The 26,409-nt window shown below is 33.8% G+C and overlaps 1 protein-coding gene across 1 annotated transcript in view; it reads left to right on the forward strand.

Annotated features, from left to right (window-relative positions):
• DNAH8 (dynein axonemal heavy chain 8) overlaps positions 1 to 26,409 on the forward strand; it is a gene marked incomplete at both ends in the record, with an annotated part of 112,505 nt that overhangs the window by 44,184 nt on the left and 41,912 nt on the right. The window contains 19 exons of the mRNA XM_083857620.1: positions 627 to 799; positions 2,506 to 2,684; positions 4,419 to 4,606; positions 5,452 to 5,538; positions 5,641 to 5,748; positions 6,537 to 6,671; positions 7,286 to 7,447; positions 8,271 to 8,517; positions 9,823 to 10,064; positions 10,835 to 10,975; positions 14,312 to 14,549; positions 15,507 to 15,649; positions 16,201 to 16,335; positions 18,431 to 18,553; positions 19,537 to 19,750; positions 20,303 to 20,412; positions 21,021 to 21,184; positions 24,225 to 24,417; positions 24,849 to 24,971. Of these exons, the coding sequence (XP_083713746.1) occupies positions 627 to 799; positions 2,506 to 2,684; positions 4,419 to 4,606; positions 5,452 to 5,538; positions 5,641 to 5,748; positions 6,537 to 6,671; positions 7,286 to 7,447; positions 8,271 to 8,517; positions 9,823 to 10,064; positions 10,835 to 10,975; positions 14,312 to 14,549; positions 15,507 to 15,649; positions 16,201 to 16,335; positions 18,431 to 18,553; positions 19,537 to 19,750; positions 20,303 to 20,412; positions 21,021 to 21,184; positions 24,225 to 24,417; positions 24,849 to 24,971 (3,105 nt within the window). The remainder of the gene's footprint in view (positions 1 to 626; positions 800 to 2,505; positions 2,685 to 4,418; positions 4,607 to 5,451; positions 5,539 to 5,640; positions 5,749 to 6,536; positions 6,672 to 7,285; positions 7,448 to 8,270; positions 8,518 to 9,822; positions 10,065 to 10,834; positions 10,976 to 14,311; positions 14,550 to 15,506; positions 15,650 to 16,200; positions 16,336 to 18,430; positions 18,554 to 19,536; positions 19,751 to 20,302; positions 20,413 to 21,020; positions 21,185 to 24,224; positions 24,418 to 24,848; positions 24,972 to 26,409) is intronic.

The following is a 26,409-nucleotide window of genomic DNA, read 5'->3' on the forward strand; positions in this document are numbered from 1 at the left end:
CTTAAGAAGCTGAGGCTGCTGAGGGTGTTGTAATTGAAACATCATTTCCTCATGACTTAACAGAATTTCATTTGGCACATGGCTGCATGCTCCTAAGGAGACCACATGGAACACAAACAAAAAACCTACTAAAATCAGCAGATAGTTGCAATCCTACAGTTGAACTTTTGAGTTTGTGCTAAATTGTTACCATTCCTTTATTCTTTGAGGAATGGCATCCTTCAACATTGTCCCTGACGTATTTCCAGAGACTTTTTAGATTATACAGTGTTTGCTTCTCTGCCTGTCTCATCCTTTCCTCATCACGCCCTTTGTTGCAATGTGTTTGGTGGATTTAGTGGTGTGCTATTTGCATTTCTCTTGGAAAGTCGATTGCCCTACCAAAGCAGTTTAAGATTTATTTGATAACAGAGATGTTGGGATGACTGGATTAAGCGATCAGGATGTTTTTTAATATCAGTTTAGCATACGTCTGAACATGTTATGTCATACTTATTGTATTTAAGTACACAGGAATTTTAATCTGAGTAATCACTCATTATTCACATACAAATAAGCATTTTATCACGGTTGATAAAGGCAATAAGTGTAGATGCTCGGTTATAACACATTTACTTTCTTTTAAGGTAAAAATGAACATCAAATCACCAACTGATTTTGAGTGGTTAAAGCAGTCTAGATTCTACTATAAAGAGGATTATGATCATGTCATCGTGGCAATTACAGATGTTGATTTTATTTACCAAAATGAATTTCTGGGTTGCACTGATCGTCTGGTTATAACACCTCTTACAGACAGGTTAGAAAAGCAATTATAGATAAGGCGTACTTTTAATATCTATAGTGTTTATTTAACATTTATCTTTAAAGAGATACAATCTGAGTTGAGTCCTGTGTGGGCTATATCATTCATGAAAACATTCTCATACATTTGGTTATTATACTCTTTTAGAAAAGGTAAAACATAGTCTCACTAATCTGTACACTTACTCATTCCTTTATCACTGCCCAGTCTTAAAAAGAGAATTTAATAACAGAAATTCATTGTTTTAAGGTTGTATAGTAGCATATAGTTTAACAGTGTACTGAAGAGAAGATTCAGTCAAATATTTCAAATTTTGTAATAAGAGATTCTCTAAAAGAAGCCACAGAATCTTTAAAGTCTGAGGAAAAGCTATATGCACTCACTTTCCTATAGCCAGGCAAATAAATGGTCATTTTGTTTCAAATGTGGCTTAGCAAAAAACTGTATTTCTTTCTTCCTCTTGGGAATTTCTTGGCTTCCTCCCTTGTCCTAATTCTTTGTCCATTTGATTCTTTCTTGAGATGTCACTTTTAACCAAATGAGAAAATAGAAGATCAAGAGATACTTTACTTGCAAAAAGATCCCCGCAAGAAATAAAAGCAACTTCCAACCTACAGTGATTGACTTTGATATCTATGTGGTGTAAACTCATGGGCTTCTATGAGTTTTTAAATACCTTTATTTCTCCAGAAGTGGTCAACCTGCTATTGTGACAATATGGATAGATCAGTAGATTTCTGCAGAGAACTGTATTGCCCTAGCAACTGAGTATTTTTACTCAGTTAATTAATTATTACTCAGTTAAACTTTAATTAATTATTGCTCAGTTAAACTCTACCCCAGAATTGATTGAAGTAGAACAGCAGAGATAAAGCCTTCTTGTCTCTTCAGAGTTTTGTATTGTATAGAAAGCAAGAAAGTTCCTGCAGTGCAAGTTGGGTATAATAAATTACAGTGATTCAAACTAAATTGAGGAATCAGTTAGTTATAAAATGCTGTTCAATTATGGATCAAAACCAGAAATACTTCAGCTAGAATGTGTCCAAACTCTGTTGATTTGACAGTGAAGATACCCCATTGCTTAATTCCTTTAGCATTACGCTTCCATACGTTGCCATGAATGAAAATTGTAACTAAGGCTTATATACAAGTAAAACTGTAATCTAGACCTTTTAAGACTTTAGAAAAAAGGGGTAAAGCTTAGGATTCTTTTTTCCCTAAAATTGTAACTGTTTCTTATCCTTAATGGGGAAAGGGGCCATCCATATATTCTTATTCTTTCACACGTGAGAATTTAGTTAAAGGTAACATAATTAAATGTATAAAGGTTAGGATGCTGCAGAACATGTGATATAGAATTCAACAGCAGCATGTGCTCTTTATCGCTGCCAGAAAAGTTAATGAGAAATACCTTCATGGGATGTACATTGATTTTTTAGCTTGTCAACACCAGGGTTTGTTTCTTTTGTAATTTGTTTGATTTGTTGGTTTGGGTTTTTTATAAGTAACATTTAAATGCTATATTTTGCTACTTTTACCTCTGAACTTCTTGCACTGAAATCCAGGGAACTGCTTTATGAAGAAGTAGCATTTCAACACAGGGGCGGTAGAATCTATTGCATAACTTGATCTGTATTTTTTATGTATGCACTTATATCTTTAATATAATTTAATAGATTAACTTTAATTAATATTTGTAGGTGCTATATAACTTTAGCACAAGCATTGGGAATGAACATGGGAGGAGCTCCAGCAGGACCAGCTGGAACTGGTAAAACAGAAACAACGAAAGACATGGGAAAGGCTCTGGGAAAATACGTGGTAGTCTTTAACTGCTCTGATCAAATGGACTTCAGAGGTTTGGGCAGGATTTTCAAAGGTAAGATTTCTTTCTGTAGGTTAGAAGAGACTTCCACAGGTCATTTAGCAGGTGCAGGTAGAGCAGGGTGCTCACTCAGTACCATATTCATGTTGGATTTTGACTGTCTCCAGGGATGGATGTTCTGCAACACCTCTGCTCAATATTTTGATCATTCTCATTATCACATTTTTTATACTTCACCTGGCTCAGAATCTTCCACATTGAAACGTGTCCATTGTCTTCTCTTCTTCCTCTGCACCTCTGAAACGAGCCTGACTTCAATTTCTCAGTGCCTCCTATTATCTGGTTGTCAACAGCAACAGACTTTTCCCTTTGCTTTCTCTTCAGGCCCAACACATGCTGTTCTCTCAGTTTCTGTCACTGTGTCATGTCCTCCCTCCAGCCACTGACCATGACAGCAGCCACTTGGTGCACTCATGCAAATGTATCAATGTCTCTCCCCTACTGGGAAATCCCCAAGTGAGCATGGTACTCCAGCTGCTGTCTCACAAGTGCAGAGTAGAGGTGGACAGTGATATGCCTCACCCTGCAGGCCGTGCTCTTTCCCAGTCTGCAGCTGCCTTCCTTTGCTACAGGGGCATAGTTCTGATTCATGCCTAGTTAGTTGTTAAATGGAACAGCAGATAGTTTTCTGCAAATCTGCTTTGCAACCCAGTCAACACGGAGCTTGTACTGCTGGATGGTTAGTCATACTTATTCTGGTCTAAGTAAGGGACTTGAACTTGGCGAGATTTCTGACAGCTCATTATTCAGAGTAATGGTATTGTATGTATTGGGAGGCAAGAGGCATGAAAGTGGCGAAAGCTGTGGGTTTATAAACATTTTGCCCATTTGAAAGTCATTAAAATTTTAGAAAATCTTTGAGTGACAAAATTCATGGCAGAACGTCTTTAAAGTGATTTAGCCTTAACGGCGCAACACGAATAAACCCTGAATGACTTGCATAAATTATTCACAATTAAATAGCAAGCTTTCAGTACACATGAAAGAAAAACATGGCTTGCTGATACTTCAATATCATTTGAGATAAAATGCTCTTAGAGGCTTTCTTATAAAACATTGTGAAATGAAAACCAATTATTTTAGGTGCTATTGCATATATGTTAGCTTTCCAAACAGAAATTAGATAACTATGAAAATAATCCTATCCGAAAAATATTATTGTTATTAATATAGTACTTCTAGATTTCTCTTTTATTTTATTTTTCTTTCTGTGGGTTTCTCTCTTTCTTTCATAGACATATCCACACTTTGAATGTTGTTAATGTCCTGTACTATTACATGAGAAACTTGTTTAGTGGGGACTTCAAATGGTAAAATAAAAACAGTGTCAATTTTTTGGTGACATTTAGGACTAATGTTTTGTAGCTCTAAGTCACTTATTTTTAATTTTTTAGACTAACAGTACAGCTTTTTGCAATAATTGAATGGTGCTCTACAATAAAAGGCTGCATTCACAGAATGATCTATAAAAATATTTACCAAATGCCCAAAATTATCAAAATATTTCTTCACACTTTGATTCACTTTTAAGCATGGTGTATAAATCAACTAATATTAATTCAGACAGATACGGAAACAGTCACGTGGATTGGAGGAAGATAGGTCTTGACCATAGGGCAATAAATAAAACTAATATGATTTAATTACTTGCAGGAAAAGTAATTTAGTTCAGCTATTCAAATATGCATTAAGGACAAGGGATAATATTTTTTTCTTTCCCTGTTTTAGGTCTTGCACAGTCTGGATCTTGGGGATGTTTTGATGAATTCAATCGAATTGAGTTACCTGTCTTGTCAGTAGCAGCACAACAAATCTATATTATTTTAACAGCAAGAAAAGAAAAAAAAAAGCAGTTCATATTTTCTGATGGAGACTGTGTAGATTTAAATCCAGAGTTTGGAATTTTCCTAACTATGGTAAGTGTAGTAATAACTTAAAAAAGTGACAAATTATACTACATAGAGATTAAGTGACAAGGTGAAAAGAACTGGTTTCAATAATCAAATAATGTCACTATAGAATTAGATTGAAGTGCACAATACATAAATAAAATGATTGTTCATGAATGGCATGCCTTCATTTTGACTTTAATATTATTGAAAGTGTTCATAATTATGTCCCTTCATTGCTGTCTTGCTATTCACCATGCAGACTAAGAGTTTGACCAAACTTGCAGAATCTTCTGTGCTCACTGAGAGGACCGAAACATTAATACGCTGTACTACCATATCTTTAATAATGCTAATAATAATGCATTAACAATTAACAAATGTTTTAATAATATTAACATACTAGTAGCTTAATAGTATTAATACTTTAACAGTATTAATGAGAAAGTTACTGTAGGGAGGGCAGAGAAAAAGAACATTCACTTAAAAAAGGACATATAAGAAAGATATTTTTCAGGCACCCAGGTCTTGACTAATGGGTACCTACATGGTTATGTAAAAATTCTTTGACCTCTCAGAATATTAACTTTCAGAATATGCTGTCTTTTTGCCATAGCATTCTTGAGGCTCCATAGCACTATTTCCTGTAATCTCATGGGCAGGAAATTTTTAGTGTATGTTTCCTAGTGCCAAGGCAGATAGCAATCCAAGATTATTTTATGGGAGATTAAAATTAAAATAATTTATAGGCAAGACTTCTAAATCCGAACTGCTCTAAATATTTATACATGTATTTATTTCTATTGATCAATAAAAAGGAGTCTATTTTAACTATTGCAAATAATAATGACGCATTGTGTTTTCTTATTTAGAATCCCGGATATGCTGGACGTCAAGAACTACCAGAAAATCTCAAGGTTCAGTTTAGAAGTGTTGCAATGATGGTTCCAGATAGACAGGTATAATTCCTGACTGAACTGAAAGGAAAAAAATGTATTTTAATTTGCTGACCTGTCTTCAGGAGAAACTAATGGATTTTTTTACTAATATTTGTTTTTCAGATAATTATAAGGGTTAAACTTGCAAGTTACGGATTTATTGAGAATGTGATCTTGGCTAAGAAATTCTTTGTTCTTTATAAACTTTGTGAGGAGCAGCTGACTAAGCAGGTAATGTTAAGTATTCCTTTTGTCTTTGTATTTACATAGGAAAATCTCCTAATTTTTGGCTTATGCACATTGCTTCTGAAACATCACTTCTGTGCCTTTACAAAATATTGAAGTACTTTAAATGTAATCTAAACAAATACCTCTATAAAATTTCTGAATAAATTGCTACATTAATTCATGAATATGTAGTTGTATGTGCACCTTTTTTTTTTGTTAAAAATGATGCTTTTAGTTAGCTGCAAGTGCATGAGGTTCTCTGCCTAAACATCTCAGCCAGACAAAAATTATCCCAGTCATGTAATTTTTCTGTAAGAATTATCTAGGGCTAGGACAAGTAGTTGGAAATTGGGAACTAGAAGCCACAGGAGAAAGGTCTAGTTTGATTTAAGTTGTTCATATCTCTGTAGAACTGCCTTGATCTAAAGTCTGTGCTTTAAGATACCTTAGTTGAAAAGACGTGGTCTAGAATGGAACTATCATTTTTTTAGAACCCTGGTATTCAGAGCCATACATTTTTTTCTATATGGCATGATAAATGGTGTAATCAATTAAATTCAAATTAGGAAAGAAAAACCTTATAGCACAGACACATCATTCTGAAAACAGCTTTATTATCCTTGATTTATTTGAACAGAACAATTCCTAAACAACAGCAACAATTCCTATTTTAGCTACCTTTTCCCGGCAGGACTATTGTACTATACAAGTATGCAAGTAGAGCTTGATATATTGATGAAATAAAGCTAGAGAACTTGCTACTGATACATAAGCCTTTTTCCACTCTCTAGGTCCATTATGACTTTGGTCTGAGGAATATCCTTTCAGTACTGAGGACTCTTGGGGCTCAAAAGAGATCCAGGCCAAATGAAAGCGAATTAAGTATTGTCATGAGAGGGTTAAGAGATATGAATCTTTCTAAGCTGGTAAGAATCTAATTTAATACTTCAGCACTATGTAGAGGCAAGCCTAATAGATATATCATGGGTTTTGTTTAAGATCAGAAAAAAATCTTAAACATTATTTTCTTTAAAAATTGAAACATGCTAACTTTCATGTTATCATTAAACAGCATAGAGTTCATTAGACTTGTAAAGAGTGTTCATTATGCAAAGGTTCAAATAGATTAATAGTGGCTTACCTCTGCATGTGACTTTCAGTGTCCTGACTTGTGCACAGACTGACCACTGCACCATAAGTAAACTGAATCATGAGTATCTGCTAAATCAGACTTTTAAAGATTTCTTTCCAGATAGGACCTTCTTTCCAATACATGCTGCAAATGGTTTACAAATCAATTTTATAAATAGACTCCACTGTCTACTCAGTGAGAAAATTCTTTCAATTCTGAATTTCTCTTTTGCATGGCTTCTTGACGACATTTTCAAAATGCTGTTTTTTCCTGTTAGCTGTCTGTAAGCATCTGTATCTAGAAAGTATGTTGTCACTGCTTTTTCTTTTATAACAGAGACTAATTTTGAATTGGAAATGTTCTTTGGATAACCATCCTTTAAACATTTAATAACATTTTTTGTTTCAGATAGATGAAGATGAGCCTCTGTTTCTCAGTCTTATCAATGATCTCTTCCCGGGGATTCAGCTGGACAGCAGTACTTATGATGAGCTTCAGGCTGCAGTAGCTCATCAGGTTGAAGAGGCAGGATTGGTTAACCATCCACCATGGAATCTTAAGCTTGTTCAGGTAGAAATTTTTTCCTTAAACATTGTTCACAATCAGGAGTCAGAACAATGTGTTAGTGGCTAGAGCACTGTCTTACCCAAGAACCTGCACGTTGAATATGGGAAAAACTGGAGGTTGTGTGTGCACCTTACTAAGGAAGACCAATGGAAGGGGCTTGCACTGTGGTGCCTGTAGATCTTCATCCTGGCCTGATCAACCCTTTATTCAGCTTTCAGAGGAAGAACTGTATATGCTTCATCTTACAAGATTTTGGCACCTAGGAGGACTACCACTGTTTGGTGCCATTCAGTTCATTCATACTTGTATTGGCAGACTGACAGCTCCACAGCAAACCTAATGCTAATATTAAAAGACAAATAGAAAATTCAGTAGAGAACTCCCCTGAAACTTAACTCATACGCAGTTCTGGAGAAAGTGCAGTCCTATGTTTGTTTCATATACTCAGGAATTTCAGCACTATAGTAATTAATCATACTTCTATGGCTTTAATGTTTTGCTACTGATAATTTGTCCTTTTGAATAATACAGAAAACTCTTTTTCAAATCTCGTAAAACGATTTTCACCTGCTTAAAAAAGTTTAGTTCTGTGAACCATTATAGTAAACTTGCTTAGTGCTAAAAATATTAGGAACTGAAAATATGTACTCTTCCACAAAACACTATAATTCAGCAAATGCATGCTAAATTCAATCCTGAGCATGTAACTTGTATGTCTAATACATCTTAATCACTACTAAGTGCAAGCAAAAATTCTTTCTAAAGCATGTATTTATTTTTACTTTGATTTTTAAGTGGAAACATTTTATTTTGATTTTGTTAATAGTTGTATGAAACTAATCTAGTGCGTCATGGGTTGATGACACTGGGACCTAGTGGATCTGGAAAAACAATGGTCATAACTATATTAATGAAAGCACTCACAGAGTGTGGCCAACCTCATAAGGAAATGCGCATGAACCCCAAAGCTATTACTGCTCCTCAAATGTTTGGAAAACTAGATGCTGCAACTAATGACTGGACAGATGGAATCTTTTCTACTCTGTGGAGGAAAACACTGAAAACCAAAAAGGGTATGTTAATACTTTTTTCATTTGGTACTATAGAAATGTATCTTGAATGATATATTGAAAAAAGTGTATTGAGTTCACAAATGTTCCTCTTGCGGAAAACTATAGAGAACATATGAGATGAGATTACACCTCTTAAGAAAGGACACTAGTTTAAAGATTTATGATTTCAGTAGTATATCTACATTAAAAAAATTATCATTTTCTTGCTACTTCAGTTCTACAGTGTAGATGTATTACTTGGAAGCTGATAAATCATAAATTTGATTAACATGCTCTAATCACACTATCTTTATAATAATGCTATTTTCATGGTTTTACATAAATTGATTGCACATATTTGTATTTCAATACTTTAGGATTGGCATACTGAAATTCCTTTTCACAGTGTTTCATTTGTATCTGAAAAAATAAATATATCACAGAAAGGGAATTCTTCTAGGGAGCCTTTCTAGAAGGATGTTCATTTTAAAAGACAGTTGGATTTCTTACATTGGAAATGCATATATTTACTCTAATTGAAAATTTCTATACTCCAAATGAAGCCAGAATTCTAAAATTTAATTGCCAAAACTGAAGTATTTACATCTATGTTTATATTTCCAAGTATAAGAACAATAACCTGATTTTAAGAATAGAGGAATGAGCATAGGTTTCATTAACCATGGAGGGACCTGTGAATATTCAATGTCTCTTGTTTAGTTACTCAAAGAACCCTTATTTTAGCAACAAAATACTGAATTCCCCAACCCCCCTGTGCTGCTGGAGTAGGGTTGGGACAGGAAGAGGAAGGAGGAAGAGTTTGATTAAGTTGTGAAGAAAGAGGTTGAATCTGGAGAAAGAAAATAGAGTGGGGTGAAGTTGTTCTAGGTGTTTGTCTTTGCTTCTCATCATCCATATCTACATTAATTTGCAGTAAAATGTTTTCCAAATTGAGTCTGTTTTGCCCATGCTAGCTGTCAAGTGATCACCCAGTCATTATATCAACCCACAAACATTTTCACTGTATTCTCTCTCTCTGTCCTCTTGAGGGAGGGCAGAGGGAGAGTAGCACAGTTTATATCTGGTAGCCAGCCAAGGTAACAAATATTCAACACTTTAAAAGTATATTTGCTCTCTCATTTGCTACCAATTATTTCAAAAATGCAATTTATTTAATAATGACCATCTATATAGATGGCAGAAATTATAATAAATAAAATCAATTTTTATATGAGTTTAGGTTCCAAATCATCTTTTGTACACTTATTTTCTTGGTTTTTTTCAGCAATGTGATCTGAACTATCTCTCTTTTGATTTTTTTTCCAGGTGAAAATGTGTTTCTGGTTTTAGATGGTCCTGTAGATGCAATCTGGATTGAGAATTTAAATTCAGTTTTGGATGATAACAAGACCCTCACTCTTGCAAATGGAGATCGAATTCCTATGTCTCCATCATGTAAACTGTTATTTGAGGTCCACAACATCGAGAATGCCTCTCCAGCAACAGTTTCTCGAATGGGTATGGTCTTCATCAGTTCTTCTGTCCTCAGCTGGAGACCAATATTGCAGGTAAGATAATTATTGCTGGCTGCTCCTTATTTCTCAGGTTGGTTTTCTCACCCGAAATTTAGGTTGTTTAAAGTCCTTGACCCTCTAGAAGCCCTGAGTCGCGTTGGTACAAAGAAGTGGAGTCTTCAAGGCCTTGTTTTCTGATTTCTTGTGATGTTTATTATTTGATATCTCAGAGTTTTTCTCCGCTCCCAGCCGAGGTCCGGACAGCGGCTGAGACACGAGGCGACTGCCCCCCGATGGGACGTCACCTTACATTTATACAGATATATACGTGTAGGTTATTTACTATTTTGTACCAATGCCTAGTGTTTACACTAAGAGGGTCACTTCTGCTTTGACCCAACCCACTCTAACTACCTTGTATCATCACCACCCCAGAAGATGGAGGACAAGGAAGAAGGAGAGGAACACGAGGTACCACTCAAATTCCACCATTTTGTCTCCCATTTACCTCTATTCTAAAAATCCTAAAACTACTGAATTTTGCATCTTCTACTGTGCTAAACTACTATTTTCACTTCCTGGTGATTTGCAATTCCTCTCCTTCTGTCGGAAGTTTCTCCCATGGGCTAAGATCAAACTCAGTGTTGTCCTGGGCTCTGTGCCAAGGTTTCCAACCCCCCTGGACCGGCTCCACACCCCCCTGTCCAGGGCTCAAATTCCCTTTCCCAGGTCCCAGGTCATCCAAGGGGATGTTCTGGACTCCAACACTTACTATACCTTGCTATACATTTTATACAGAACATTATTGTGGATTTGTTTTTCAGGCTTGGCTGAAAAAACGCAGTGCTCTAGAAGCTGAAATTTTGCAAAGTTTGTATAACAGAATCTTTGAACCAGCATATACATATATGAAACTAAACCTTAACCCCAAAATGGAGCTCCTGGAATGTAACTACATTATGCAGGTAAAACAGATACTGTATGAGTCTGTATGAATTGACTGCCAATAGTAAAAGTGAAGAAATAGCAAGGAGAACATTTGATGGCTGTAAAATTTAATTTGAAAATATTGTCTCCTGACAAAGAAAAGCTCAAAATCAATATTTGTTTCTTGGCCAATATAATAGGAATTGTGAAGATATGCAGAAGAAAATTTTTCTTCTGTGTATTACTTCAGACCTAGACTAGTCTTCAAATGACTGGAATTTGCAGGCTTCAGTAAATTTCCATATGTATATGTTTAATAAACTGGCCTGTTTAATATGTTTAATATGCTAGTGGATTCATTTTGGTTCTTTTACTACCAAAATATTGTGGTAAGGGTCACTATATCTCTACTGACAGTGTCCGCATAGAGAGAGAATAAATCTATCTGTCTTTTATCTTCAGATGTAATAGGTATAATTCTGTCCATCAGCTCTTTCAAGGTCAATGTAGTAATTTTTGCTTCTCCTTTCCAATCAGTTGGAATTCTACCTTGAGTAGAATCCAAATTATATCAGTGATTTATTAATAATATAAATATGAGTTTGGCAGATTTTGAAAGACTCTCAGTCCTGTACTGCATATCTCCAGGTGATTTGTTTATGAGTTTGTTGTCATCTGCAGATTCTAAGTTTCCAGACTTTCCATTTGTCCATGTAGTCTCTCTTCTATTTTGACACACTCATAAAAATTCAGTAGTGCCCTTGAACAAGAGTCTAGACAAAATGATGTTTTGGATAGCACTCCAGTTAACTATTAAACTACCAAATTTCTTAATATTAAACTACCAATATTTTTTTACTGCTCATTAGAGAGTTAGTGTCAGATTTTCTAGATTGTGAAGTATTTTACTGCAGACTAATAGCCACAGTAAATGCTGGAGAGCTTAACTGTGCAGTATTAAATGCAAGTAGAGTATCTTTAGAATCAAAGTCCCCAGACAGAAACTATTGAACTAACCATTTATGACATGCAATGAACAACATTTTTGAGAGAGCTATTATTTTTTTTCTGTGTTTCTTGTCTGTGAAACCTCTGACTGAACTGAGCTTGTCTTCATAGAAGATTTCACCTGTGATCAAAAGTTTCTGTTATTTTTGATTAGCACTTGTTAGGAAGTGTCAGCAAGTCAGTGCTCTATTCATGCTGCTTGATCAGGGAAATATTTCTCTGATTTAAGCTGTCCTGAATGTTTCTATGTGTGAATGAAAATCCCTAGTAAGTTTCTGTCACACTCGTGACAAAGTAAATAACTCTTAGCAGGCCTCCATGCTTGTGTTATCTAAGAGCCAGTGACACCAGAGATTTTTACCCTACTTGTACCTTAAAATCCCAGCTTTGCCATAAGTGGTCTCTGTGCAGAAGGCCCATGCCTTATCAGCATCCTGATTTGCTGGGTCTTATGTCTCTTTAGCAGTTGTAGGATTTAGGACATGCTGTTTCTGTTTAGTTCATGCATTTTCAAAAATTACAACCAAGTCAAAGCAGTTGCATCTGGTAGATTTGTATTTGAGTTCCAAAGCTGAGTTTTGGATGTTCACACAAACATGCACATTTACCTGATTATGTGCCATTATGTGCCATTTGTTAGCATTCACAATTTAAGTTTCGTATTCACGTACAACAGTATTATAATAGTTTCATATAAATCTGATCTCACCTTTGCTTTCCTCCCTGTAATTTCCACTGACTTTCTAACTCTTTATGCATCCTCTGGCCCACCTCATTAGGTATACAAATATAATTTACCTTAAGGGATGCAACACCAATTTTTGTTTAGCATTATCCTGCCTTAGGAGCCTATTGAAAAGTCAGTAAACTTGTAGCTAAAGGAGATCTGATTGATATAGTCTGCCAGAAGGATCAAAGATGTTTGACATCATTCTTTACCAGGCATTGACATGGATGCTAAATAGTCATAGCAGAAGACAGGGTTTTCATTTCTTGATAAACAATGTATTGGAAGATAGGAAATGTGTGACTGGATTATCAGTTCTTAGGAAGGACAGAGGTTATGACTGATCCTGAGGCACCTTTGCTGGGATCAATGCTGTTCAAAATGTTCATAAACAGTTTGGAAAAGTTTTAGGTGAAGAAATTTATTGTGATATTAGATTATTCAGGGTATTAAGGATAAAACAACTAACCATGAAGAACTGTAGACAGACTTTATGAGACTGAATAAATAGGTAATAAAATGGCAAATGAAATTCAGTGAAGATAAGCATGAAGGAGTTCACACAGGAAGAAAACAAACTGTTCAATGCCATGAATAACAGACCTATGGGACATCTTGCCAAAGGTTGTAATAGACAATAAAAGTTTATGTAGGCTCAAGACCAGGCTTGCTATTTTCAGGGTGGAAAAAACCACATGGCATTATAAAAGCAGAAATAGTGTGTATTGTTCAGAAAGACACAAGCTGAAGAGGGTACCAGCAGGAAGTACTATCCCAGCACCATCACAAGCCAAGAGAGATTTATTTTTTTTCTTATACCCCTCTCTACTTTTGGCCACTAATGCAAATGAGATGCTGGGCAAACGTTTAGAAGTATGTGTTACTCTATTACTTCCCACTCCAAGTATGAGATGCAAGGCAGTATAAAGAGTACTGATTTCAAGAGCTGCTTGAAAATCTGTTTCACTGTGAAAAAGACATATTTTGAAACAATATGCTGCACACTGCCTTGTATAGAAGGAGAGTACAAATGAGATTGCCTAAGACAGTCAAACATCTGAATTCATAAGCAACATCACAGAATTGTAGATAACCAGTTACTATTTTTCTAGAATCTGGACTCTAGTTCCTTAGAAAAAGAGCGAAGCAATCACATAATAGAATAATTTAATCTGTTTTTTAAAATATGAAAAAATAGAAATTAGTGTGATAGATACATAAATTGTACCATAATTGAGATAAATGTATCAGACAGATGCTGAAAATTCTCCCATGCTTAAAAATGGAAAGAAATGGCTAGGCTTCACCTATTCTTGGGATTCTGAACATAATAAAATCCCTTAAAAAGCTGTTTTGTTACCCTAGCTCATAAATGACATTTGTTTTCCAGGCAAAATTTAAAAGGATAACTGATGATCAAATTACCTAAGTAATTTTGAAAATTTTGTTCCATTCTATATAGCTATCTTTAATAAATTTTATCGGGTTTGTTGATTTGAATTTTATGTTTCGTGGTTTTTTGTAATCTGTATTGATTTAAATTTTGGATACCTATAAATAATGCATGTGCACACATATATAGGTAAATAAAAAGTGACTATCTAATGTTTGCTAAATGCATATTTTACACTGTTTTCAGTCTATTAATCTTCTGGAGGGCTTGATTCCAGTGAAGGAAGAACGTGGTGTATCAGCTACACAACTTCTGCATAAATTGTTCATCTTTGCAATAATGTGGAGTTTAGGTGCCCTTCTGGAGCTAGACAGCCGAGATAAACTTGAAGCCTTCATTAGAGCTCATGATAATAAATTAGACTTACCAAAAATCCCTCGTGGCAGCAATCAGACGATGTACGAGTTTTACGTTAGTGATCGTGGTAAGAAAAAGAAACAATATTGTGTTTTAAACTGTCATTTTAAAACTCTGTTGCTGCTTTAGTCCTTTTTATACAGTCCTTTGAATTGAAGTTTTTTGACAGTGTAGAACCAGCACATCTGTGGATATGAGTAGTCAGAGACAAGACACAGAGTGTTCATTGCTAACGTTTTATTATTTCTTTTTAATTTCCTTCTTACAAATTGCTTTTCTGTTAATTTAGCCAGCCTAAAATTTGTAGATAATTTGTGCTTAGGCTGGTTTAATTTAGCTTAATATTATTTTATGCTTAATTTTCTTACAGGTGGTAGTTTTGGTTAAAGAAATAACATCGGATTTTAATTTTGTTTAGTAATTTTTACTCCTGTCTAATAACCGGTCATAAATCTGAAAGGTTGTAGAATTATAAGAATATTGAGATATTTTGATTCTTGGTATTTTGAATAGTGTGCTATTTTCTAGAACTTTTTATTTAGTTTAAATAGCACAGATAACCATTGTCACAAAAATCTTACTGTCATGACATGTTCATGTCATGTTCTCTTCTGAAGAAATTAATTTCTCTTGTATCCAGATTAATTTTTCTTTTTGCCACCAAAATTGATTTAGTGTACACATGTGCAATCCATATTGCCATGTTCTGTAATTTTTCACCAGCAGTGTGAGAATTAGTTTCTAGGTGAACATTCTTTACATTCTTTAGGGAATTTATTTAGATAATAATATATAGATTTAAAAAATATGTCTACATTTAGTAGGATTGTAGACCAATTATAGGTAATGACTAAGAATGTCCTTTGTTAGGTGCATTTTTGACAGATTAGAGAACATTTGTCCCTTTTGATACTTTGTAGCATTCTACCCATAATAACTACTTTAAAAATTATTTTGTTAATGAAATATTGAACATATTGAACACGATCACAATATTACGATTTTTTTTTTTTAATCATTTCAGGTGTCTGGGAGCACTGGAGTAATAGAGTTCAGGAATTTGTTTATCCAACAGATCACGTCCCAGATTATGCATCTATTCTGGTTCCAAATGTTGATAATACCAGAACTCAGTTTTTGCTAAACACAATTGCAAAACAAAAGAAAGTAAGTACAGGATCACATATTTTAGTATTTACCTACCACATAAAATAAGTAGAAAACTACTTAAAAAGTAACTAGACATTACACTTGTTCTTCATCTTCTAGTCATTGTCTCTAGTCATTGCTTCCCAGGTGCATCTTTATATTACTTTATTTTCTTAACATGGATCCTCTGTAATTATTTTTGTGTGTGAACAAAACTTTAAAATATAAAGGAAGGAATTTACAGGAAGCCTTCTTAGGGCCATCCAGTAAAAGAGACTGTTGCAGCAGATGTGTTGGAAACTGGAGGAAATTTGGCAATCGGAAGAAAATTCTCTAGCGCATTCTTGTTTCGTCCTTTCCCTTTCCCTTTGTGAAAGGAAATTTCTTGGAGAATCTATGTGGGATGAAAAACACATATGGTCTCAGTGCATCTAGAGACAAGAAAAACCTATCAAAAATGTAGGATTTAAAAGTAGACACAGAAGCTATTATTTTCTCAAAAATATTTTATTATGCATATATAAATATAAGTTTTGTTACTACTTACATGGTTTAAATATCTGTTACAGGCTGTTTTGCTCATAGGAGAGCAGGGGACTGCAAAGACAGTCATGATTAAGGGATATATGAAGAAATATGACCCAGAAGAGCATTTGTCAAAAAGTCTAAACTTTTCATCTGCCACAGAACCATTTATGTTTCAGGTAAAAATATAGTTTTTAAACAATATTGCATAGCATTTCTTTGCTAAGTATAAGGATTCTTAATTCTGATGATACATGATTTAGAATTAAATTCTAAAGAATCTTTTTTGTCTAAGTCACTTCAACATTTCAGAAAATTCTATTAAAAATATTTTTTGCAGATCAGGTTAAATATAGCCACTCGCATAGAGATACATATATTCATGATTGCTGTGTGGTTTTTCATTTTGGAATTCTTAGAATCAATTTTTTTGGTAAAAAACCGTTTATTTTCTCTTTAGATTTTTGTTTATACTTCGGGGTTTTTCTGATTCTTTAGTATGCAGTGTTAATTTTAATTTTTGTTAAATAAAGAACAGATTTCAACTTTTAGATAGTTTTATTTTTCCTCAACTCAGGAGTAACTTCAGCATCAGAAATTCAATCTTTAAAGACCTTTAGCATGACAATTTTGTAGAAATATTTCTTTTCCAATGTAACTGGTAAAAATCCATATACATAGAAAAAATGTTGTAATAGTTTTTCAAGTAATTGAAAGGATGTTTTATAACACTGTGGTATGATTTGATAATAATTATTTGCTAGAATGAGATTCTTTATGTTAAATTGGCTTCATTACCAATTCAATTCAATGAATTCATGGTGATGAGCCTCTAGTAGGAAAAAGAATTAATTTTGGAATATTTCTTGATTGAAAAATCTATTCATGGAACTGTTCAATTCAACTCCCTTCCAAAGCAGGCATCTTTTTTAAGAAGCTAATGTAAATGTTATTAAGAAAATGGTGAAAAATAATAGATTAGACACCTATTTTTAAAAAAAATTCCAGACTCACAGAATGGCTGCTGAGTTTTTCCCAGCAGGTATTCATGTGTAACATCTCTGGTCATGGTTTGTATCAAAATGAGGCAAAATAAGGCAGCCATCCTTTCATGCATGCAAGGCTTATTGAACAGTCACTATCTCTGTCCCAGGGTCCTTGACTAAGCATCTTATGAGTCCTTAGATCATTCTTGGAAGCAAATCCCAGATTTACTCATTTCTGCTACAGAGGATGTGTGAGAGAACCTTAGTGTGTCTTGTCTCTACTGCAATCCTGCAGCACCTCAGAGGAGGAGCTGCCTTAGCATAGAGTTAGCTCAAGACCAGGTTTGCTCTGCTGGTTTCCATTGGAGAGATGTAGCAGAAAAGCAGGTGAAATGCTTCTAATCATTTGAAAGAGTTACACTCAAGTTTTGGGTTTTTAAATTTTGAATCACCCTTCTGAGGCTATTTGGAAGGCTGTGTGATTTTGGGTGTGCTAGATGTGCTACAAAGATCTTGATTTCTTATGTAATTGCTTATCATTTTCTCTTTTTCACCTTAATCACATATTCTCTGTATGTCTGTATCTTAAAATACTCATCAATATACTGTTGTAAAAATGGGAAAAAACATTGGACAAAAGATGTGTCTATTTTCTGTTTCACAAATACTATTAATACTTTTATCTTTATGACAGCAGATGCTACATTACTCACATAGGGTGACATTTGTACTTTTATAGAGAAAACGTTACTTGTCTAAGGAAAACATCTGGTACCATCCTATAAATTTTTTTTTTTTTCCTGTCATTTTTATGTATCTTTAGAAAGGCTGTAGAGTTTTAGAACTTTGAAGAAACATTTCAGTTATTTATCAATCTTACTTGTCTATTGGATCCTCTTTCTTGCCACCAAAATATTAAAATTTTGCATTACATCCCTCACAAGACACCTGGGAAATCATAATTAAAGGAATCTAAGTTGCCTCCATGTGCTCTGCATATGTGTTGTAAATATTAAACAAGTGATATTAATTAGGAAAATGAAAATGCTGATAATGAAATAATAATTTCTAAGTTCAGAAACTTTTTAAAAACCTCTGATACTCAGAGGTGGATTGCAGGACAGGAGTTGAATTCCCTAGGAACTGGGTTCCTAAATACTAGAATTAAAGATGAAACTGCTAACAAAAAGAGGGAATCATTGGCTGAGTGCTGTAGCAGGTTTTCAAACAATGTCTTTTAAATATTGTTGCTTTAGATATAAAATGAGAACTTTCTTTACCTTTTTAGAGGACAATAGAGAGTTATGTGGACAAACGTGTTGGAACTACTTATGGACCTCCTGGGGGCAGAAAGATGACTATTTTTATTGATGATATCAATATGCCATTTATCAATGAATGGGGAGATCAGGTGAACTTTTTAAATATTTACTACTTATTCTCAAATTGTTGTGCTTTTTATATATATCCACATGAGGATCAGTGGACTTCTTAAATATTTTAATTAACTGTTAATTGTTGGAAATTCTTTAAAATTTTAGTACACTGACACACACAAAAAAGAGAGCAAATTAAATTTACTGATGAGATATGTAATATAATGATGCCACATTTTACATAATCTCCACTTCCTTATTTTTTTAAGACTAAACAAAAATCAGCACTGTACTAAAGTAGCGTATTATAAATTTCAGAATGAAATTAATCTGAGAGCACAAATAAATAAATTTCTGCCAAGAGAAAGGCCAATACCTTGGAGAGAGAAATAAAGAATGTGAAAAATTCAAGGCCTCCACTAGGTCTTGCATTTTGCCCCAAGACCTGGCTCAAATATTTTTGATGGGATAATGGTTGTGATTAGTGACATGCCACGTACTACGTTGGTTTTGGTGGGCTGTGAGGGCACATTCATAAGACTTGCTGAATATCGTTGGAGCACTTGCTATGGGGACAACCATGGAGCTGTAGAGTGAATACCCTTTCCAAAAGAAGCATAAAAGAAAGAATCAGTTGTTTTGCGTCAAAGGGGGCCCAAGAGCGAGCTGAAAAGCACAGCTGGAACATTGGTAGCTGAATTTCCAGCAAAAAAATAAGGAAGAAAACAATTTTTCCCACAGTTCATTTCTTTAATTTGGTTTAGTTCAAAAGAATACAATCACATTTTCTTGACATTATATGGCAGTAGAGCTCTGAAACAATTTTTCTGCCATTTAAAATCAAATAAACCAAGATCTTCTGTATGAGTAAGAAAGGTAGTTTATTATGTTTTTAGATTAAGGTAACAATATCTCTCTATGGATTAGTAGAATTACAAAAAGATGTTAAATAGTCATGGTGTATTTTCTTCTTTTCTTGCATAAATTTCTAATTTGTGCAACTTACATAAATTTACAGATAACAAATGAAATTGTCCGTCAGATGATGGAAATGAGAGGAATGTACAGCTTGGATAAACCTGGAGATTTCCTTACAATTGTAGATGTACAAGTAATAGCAGCAATGATACATCCTGGAGGAGGCCGTAACGATATTCCCCAGCGTTTAAAAAGACAGTTTTCTGTATTCAATTGTACATTGCCATCCAACGCATCCATCGACAAAATTTTTGGTACTATTTTCTCTTGTTTTAGTACAATTTATTTCCATTCATAATGGACCTAAAATTTATAAAAGTATATTTACCTTCTCACTTTCATCATGCAAATTTGAAGTTCTTCCAGTAAAAGAACTGAAGCTGTGGTACACCAAAAATAATGCTGTGGAAAAGAAATGAAACCCTTTAAAATGCTTATCTTTCTAATTTTGGAGAAACAAAAATTAAGAAAGTAATGACATTTCCTGGAAGACTATGAGCACTACTAGTTTTGTGTAGGTTAACCTTCCACCTCTGAACTGTCTGAAATGCACTCTCTTGCTAAATTTCTCAATTCTGGTAACTCTGTCAATACAGGACATGGCAGAAAACCAGCACTTACTGCCTGATGTTTCTATGCCAATTCAGAAAAGCCATAGACAATAGGGAAAAATAATTTCATCTGTAATTTTAAATTATGTTTTACCCAGTAATGTTTTAAATAAGCATCTATTTGTCTTGCTCATGACCTACCTTATTCTATCCTACAAGCCACGATGAAGTGTTTGTTGTGTCTTGAATTTTCAGGTATAATTGCCAATGGATACTTCCATCCCTGTAGACAATTCAACTCTGAAGTGTGTGATATGGTTGAAAAATTGGTCCCAACAGGGAGAATATTGTGGCAGCGGACAAAGGTATACATTCAAGGAAAGTTTTATCTCTGAATAAAGTGACTATTAGTTTAATTTAGGCAACTATTCCCTAAGATCATATATATAAGAAAAACCCAAACAAAAAAAACAAACCACCTCACCCTCTCAAAACAAAATGAAAAGGAAAACAAAAAAGATTTATAAAAACAGGATGGTCTACAATGTTGTCGAGATGAAATCTGGAAAATATCAGATTTCAGTATACAAGACAGATGAATGGAAATATCAGTCCATTCATTCCTATAACTTAATTAATGTTACCCAAAGCTGTGATCTCCATAGTTAAAGAACAGGGAGTGAAATTCTTTATGAATTATAATTTTTAATTTATGGAGCCAGAGCAACACTTGAGCAAATTACGTGTTGTAAATCTTGATGTTTTACATTTAGTAATACATCCTGCTTTCAAACAATTAGATATTCTTGGTGACTTGTTATAAAAAGTTTTCCCACAGTATTATGTGTGAAAATTAGTATTTTTGTTATTTGTATGTTTTATATGTGTTATTAATGACAAAGTTATACATTTTATTAATATTAATTCTTTCTAGGTGTTACTGATTTTGAATATTAACAATATTTTTCTTTAGGCAAAGATGTTACCTACACCATCTAAATTCCACTATATCTTCAACCTTCGAGACCTTTCTAGAATTTGGCAAGGAATGTTATCTATAAAGGCAGAAGAATGCAAAACCAGCGCTGTTGTCCTAAGACTGTTTAAACATGAATGTACCAGAGTAATTGCTGACAGGTATAATAATTATAGCATTTTATATTTAGTCGGTTTAGCCATTTACATCATTTATGCATCTGTAAAACTTCTAAATATTATAGATCTTTTTAGGACAATATGAAAAATTTTATCTTATTTTACATACAGTCTGCATTGGGGTATTATTCCAACAAATATCATGGTATGTACTGATAGATTAACCCAGTAACTGAATGGAAAACATCAAAATATCTGCATATTATATATTTTAACCCAATTTTTTCCCCTTTGGCTACACTCAGCTGATTCCTCTGTAGAAAAGAGAACTTTGTAGTTTCTTAAATTTATATACATTGGATTAGTTAAAATTGCTTTGCTCTCCTCACAGAAAAAAAAACAGGATTGCATGTTTATGACTAAAAATTGGCCCATTTCCTATAAATCTCTTTCAAAATATTCATAAAGCAGATATAGCTATGACCTGTATGTCTTGGAGACCAGTATTATTTTTCTGTTCATTGTGTTTCAATTTCTTGTGAATTTATAGATGTAGCACTATAGCTGCTGTTAAAAACCTGACATATACCCACTACTACTTTGAGGAGTTATAATTAATACAATTTTTTTTCTTACTCTGATGTCCTGAGGAATAGCATTCATGATTTTTATAAAGTAATTTTTTTTATATTTAAAGCGTTAAATTTAAAGATTGACTCTTAAAACCAGTTATGTCTATTTTCTTACACTTCATTGATTTTATAAAGCTATCACAAAGTGAAAGGAATGGCAAATATTTTTCTATGGACACAAGAGGGCATTTTAGAGTGCTTTTGCTTTTAGTTACACCTAAAAGGTTTTGAATTGAAAAGTGATCAGTCGTCACCGGCTGTGACCAGAATGTTTTCGGTATTCAACATAGCTGAAAAACCTTAAAATGGAATTATGTATTTTAAGATGCTGACTACATAAATGAAGTCTGGTGTAGATGATTTGGCATGGTAGCAGACGAGACAAATACATAACAATTGCATTGTATCAATGTAGCAGGATCGCCTTAATCATATTATTCAATTAACTTGTCAATGTAAAGGAAAGAGGTATGGAAGAAATATAAGGAGTTCTATCTCTGTTTTTTGAATACAAGAGGGACAAAGTGAGATCCTCCCAAGAACAAGTTGATATGTGGACTTCAGCATATATTCAGTTGAAACAGAAAAAAACCCAAAGTATATAAAACTTAGAGACGAATTGCACACTGCAGAAACTGATGGATAAAACAACTGCCCTCCATTTCATGAAACAATTCCAAACAAGGCATGGACCATTCTCAAAAAGTTTTGATTACCATCCTTGCCTGTATCTTCTAGAATGCCTCACTGTCTTTCATCAGAGCTCTGAGTCAGCTGACAGAGCCCATCTCTTTTTTCCCCCAGAAGGTGCCTTAACAAACTTAAGAGCCAAGAAAGATTGCTATTATCACCAGTTTCAATATCCCATATGAACCATAATCCTGCTCACTTTCTTCATTCTCCTAAGATGCATAAGCCGAGTTCAGAAAGTGGATGCAGGATGTGTAAAAGTAAATCTTATCCATCAGATGCCAAGAATATAAAAACAAAGGCCAGACTTTTCTGCTGACTGAAGTAGTTATTTCTCCGTGATCATTGAAAGTCCATCCACTGCAAAATATTAACAGTGCTGATGTATCAATCTGATAGTTTCTAACTGTCTGAACTATCATATATTAAACAAACTTATATATTTGCTAAAATTTATGTCTATGTATTTTATGTGCAACAAAGTGCTGTTGATATGAGAGGGGGAAAATGTTTAGTTTTAATTTAAAGCTAGGATCTTCCCTACTAAGGGAAAAGTATCATACAGAATCATATGGTGTATTATTTTCTGCCTTAAAGTTGGGAGCAATATCACTGGAATTTATTGATATGTTCATATATGTTTTTAATTTGTTGTGGTAATTTAAAAATGCATGGAAGATATGTATGTGTACAGATTTGTTACATATTAGAAAGAGGGAGAGAGAATGCAGTCATGCATTCCCTGTTTCTATGCTGCTTTTAAGTTTCCTAGTGGTTAACAGTATAATGGCATTTCTAAAGAACTCTAACAGTGGTGATGTAATACACATCTATAACTCTTTAACAGGCTGTCTCTCTAACAGTTCTTTATTTTAGCTTGTCTTATTTGAAAACTCTCAGCACTGAGCTTCTTCACATTTGTTCTACTTTCAGTTGTATGACTGAAAAGAAGTAAATATATGGAAATAATTTTTTTCTGTACTTGGACATTCACAGTTTGAATCAACTTTTTCTCTGGATGAGGTGGTTCTTGTCTTTTACGTTTTCCAGTTACTCGTAGGTAGCATTCTTCATTACTTCACCAATAAACATCAGCAGGGTAGTCAAAGGTCTGATCTGTATTAAAATCAGATTGAATCTGCTAAGGGGAGCAGATAAGTTGACACAATGAAATGTAGTCACTACATGTATATTTCAATTAGTTCCCTCAACCCCAATGTGTATTCCTCTCTGCTAATTATGGGCTTTTGTGTAAGAAGTGTTGAGAATAGAATCAGGTTGTAGTGGCATATACTACCTTCCTTTCACTATTCCTTGTCTAATTGCAGATTCATAGGCACTGTTATGATACCATAAATGATGCTGTTCTACTGCAGGCTGAAAGATGATAAGGCTTACTTAGCCATGGTTATTTGGGAAAGCATTCACCCTTTTTCATCCTCTTTTATCTAAAAAATTAAATAGTCTGTTGTTGTCTCCTTCTTGGTGAAAGTTGGAAAATCAAATTTTTTTTTGTTATATTTCATGTCATTGACTATTACACTTTATAGTATGGAAGCATGATTTTTGTGAATGTTGCCTAATCCTTTTCTGTGACTATTCTGTAGTATGTATTGTCTAACACAAATTTTTCTTTAAAATATTACAAGAGGGGTTTTTTTTGTTCGTTTCAGGTTTTTTTTCTTAGTATTTAGTGACCTGTTTCCTCTCTATATAACTAGAAATATTTTTTGAAATTTGCACTAATTTATGGTTTTCAGGTTTAATACACCCGAAGATACAGTCTGGTTTGAAGAAAATATTGATAAAACAATTGAGGAATATGTGGAGGCAGATTTAAGCGAAGTTCTCCAATCTGAATCATATTTTGTTGATTTTTTACGGGATGAGCCTGAAGCAAGTGGTGAAGAACCAGAAGATGTTGAGCTTGAAGCACCAAAAGTTTATGAGGAGGTATTTCATTTTACACATCAAATACTGGGCACCAAAGTTTTCATTTAATTATTACGTGTGTGATATTGCTGAATTCATACAATACAGAAAGTTTTGCTGAATAGCTACCACATTTTTTGTGAAAATATATCTAGATTTTCCTGGTTAGTATGCCATAACTAAATAAATAATTTTAGTGATGTTAGATTTTATAATGACATATAAATGTGGTCTATTTTTAATGTTCTCCTTGCATCTTTTTTTTACTTCCACCATTAGCAAAAAAATTTTGCCTAAACACAACAACAATAATTATGGTGAATTAGAAAGGCAGTATCATTACACGTGGCCAACACATAAAACTGAAGTTTGTGTAAAAATATATGGGGAGCTTTAAAATTCTGAAGTGCCCTACTAGTGTCATTACAGATTTTTTTACTTTTTTTTTTCAGATACCAAGCTATGAAGTCCTTTGTAAAAAATTGCAGGCGTATCAGGCACAATACAATGAAAATGTTAGAGGGTCATTTCTTGATTTGGTGTTTTTCAAGGATGCAATGACACATCTTATTAAGGTTTGATATTGCTACTTTTTTATTTAACTATTGTAACAGTGTTCTTTATTTAGACAGGGTATTAGAGGGTACATTGTGAAAAGCTGTTCGTACTCCCAAACTGCTTTGCCATCTTTGTGTGGTCATTTTCAAGAACGAGGAAAGAGCTACAGTTATTTTACCTCTTTTCATGTTTTATAATAAATTCCTTATTTAAATATCTGTTTAGACTTCTCTGTATTCAGACAGATGAAGAATTTGCTCAATAGGAAAGGTGAAACCATAAATAAAGACATTTATATTGTCTATATAAGATTATTTTTAATAATTTAGAATTCAGAGAACACTTCAAATGTATCTGTATCTGACAGGGGACAAAAACAACCTGAATCTGATTGGATCTGAGATTGGATGACAGATGTGAAAGGAAATAGAAATTAGGGCTGCAATGAAATCAGTGTATAGGGTAGAGTTTAGGGTAGTGTGTAGGTCTCAACTAACGACCATTTGTTCTCCTACTCAGAAAGGAATATGTAAGAAAAGAATTCATCTGAAATTAAAATCTGATTCATGGGGGTGAAATAAAGGAAAAGTATGAGATTTGTGTCTTAGGTTTAAAGAAGTGTTATTTCAGGAATTGCTTTGACTGGATGATGATTACTGAAAGGCACACAGAAGTTGCAGTGAAAGAAAAGCAGAAGGTGTTTTAGAAGTAGATGTTTGTTTGCTTTGCACTTAAAGAAAAATAAATAAATTTCTTTTTAAATATGGTTCACATTATGCTAGATGAATTTCAGAAGACCTTGAAAGTCCCTGACATTCCTACTTATTGGCAAGTTTCAGCCAGAATATCCTTGATATGCAATTAGAGATGGCAGAGCTCCTTTCTACCTAAAGTGAAAATAAATCTAGTCACTCACAAAATTTCATATTTAGACTTCTTTAATATGGTTGTCTGGATAATATCTGGATATTTAGACTGTATTATAGTTATCTTTAATATAGTTATCTGGATAGGCTCAGAGGGAAGTGTGCAGTAAGCTAAAATTTTATAAAAGATAAAAATGAATATTTTTCAAGGGTTTGATGTAGATGCAAATCTTTTGCATTTTGTGCATAATTTACAAAATAAAATGTAGAATCTTAAAAGTAATAGTGTACTACTGTATCATAAACCCAAAGAAGATGTGTCAAAAAACAATAGAATAGTAAATCTTTAATTCAACTTTTGTATCTGGAGACTTGGTAAGAAAACTACCACGAAAGAAATGTTGAAAGTAGATAGAATACAAGATAACATTAAAACATAGTTTAACCATGTTAAAGTCTTTCAGACTACTAACATTAGGAAAGCAGTGTGTTTGTTCTTTTAGCTAAAGCTTTTTATTTATATTTTTAAACACATTCAGGATGGTGTCTTCAAAATAAACTGGAGCTCAAAATGTCCCCTTTTGTGTAT

The sequence above is a fragment of the Zosterops lateralis genome (genome assembly GCF_965231275.1).
Source record: "Zosterops lateralis genome assembly, chromosome: 3".
Taxonomy (NCBI): domain Eukaryota; kingdom Metazoa; phylum Chordata; class Aves; order Passeriformes; family Zosteropidae; genus Zosterops; species Zosterops lateralis.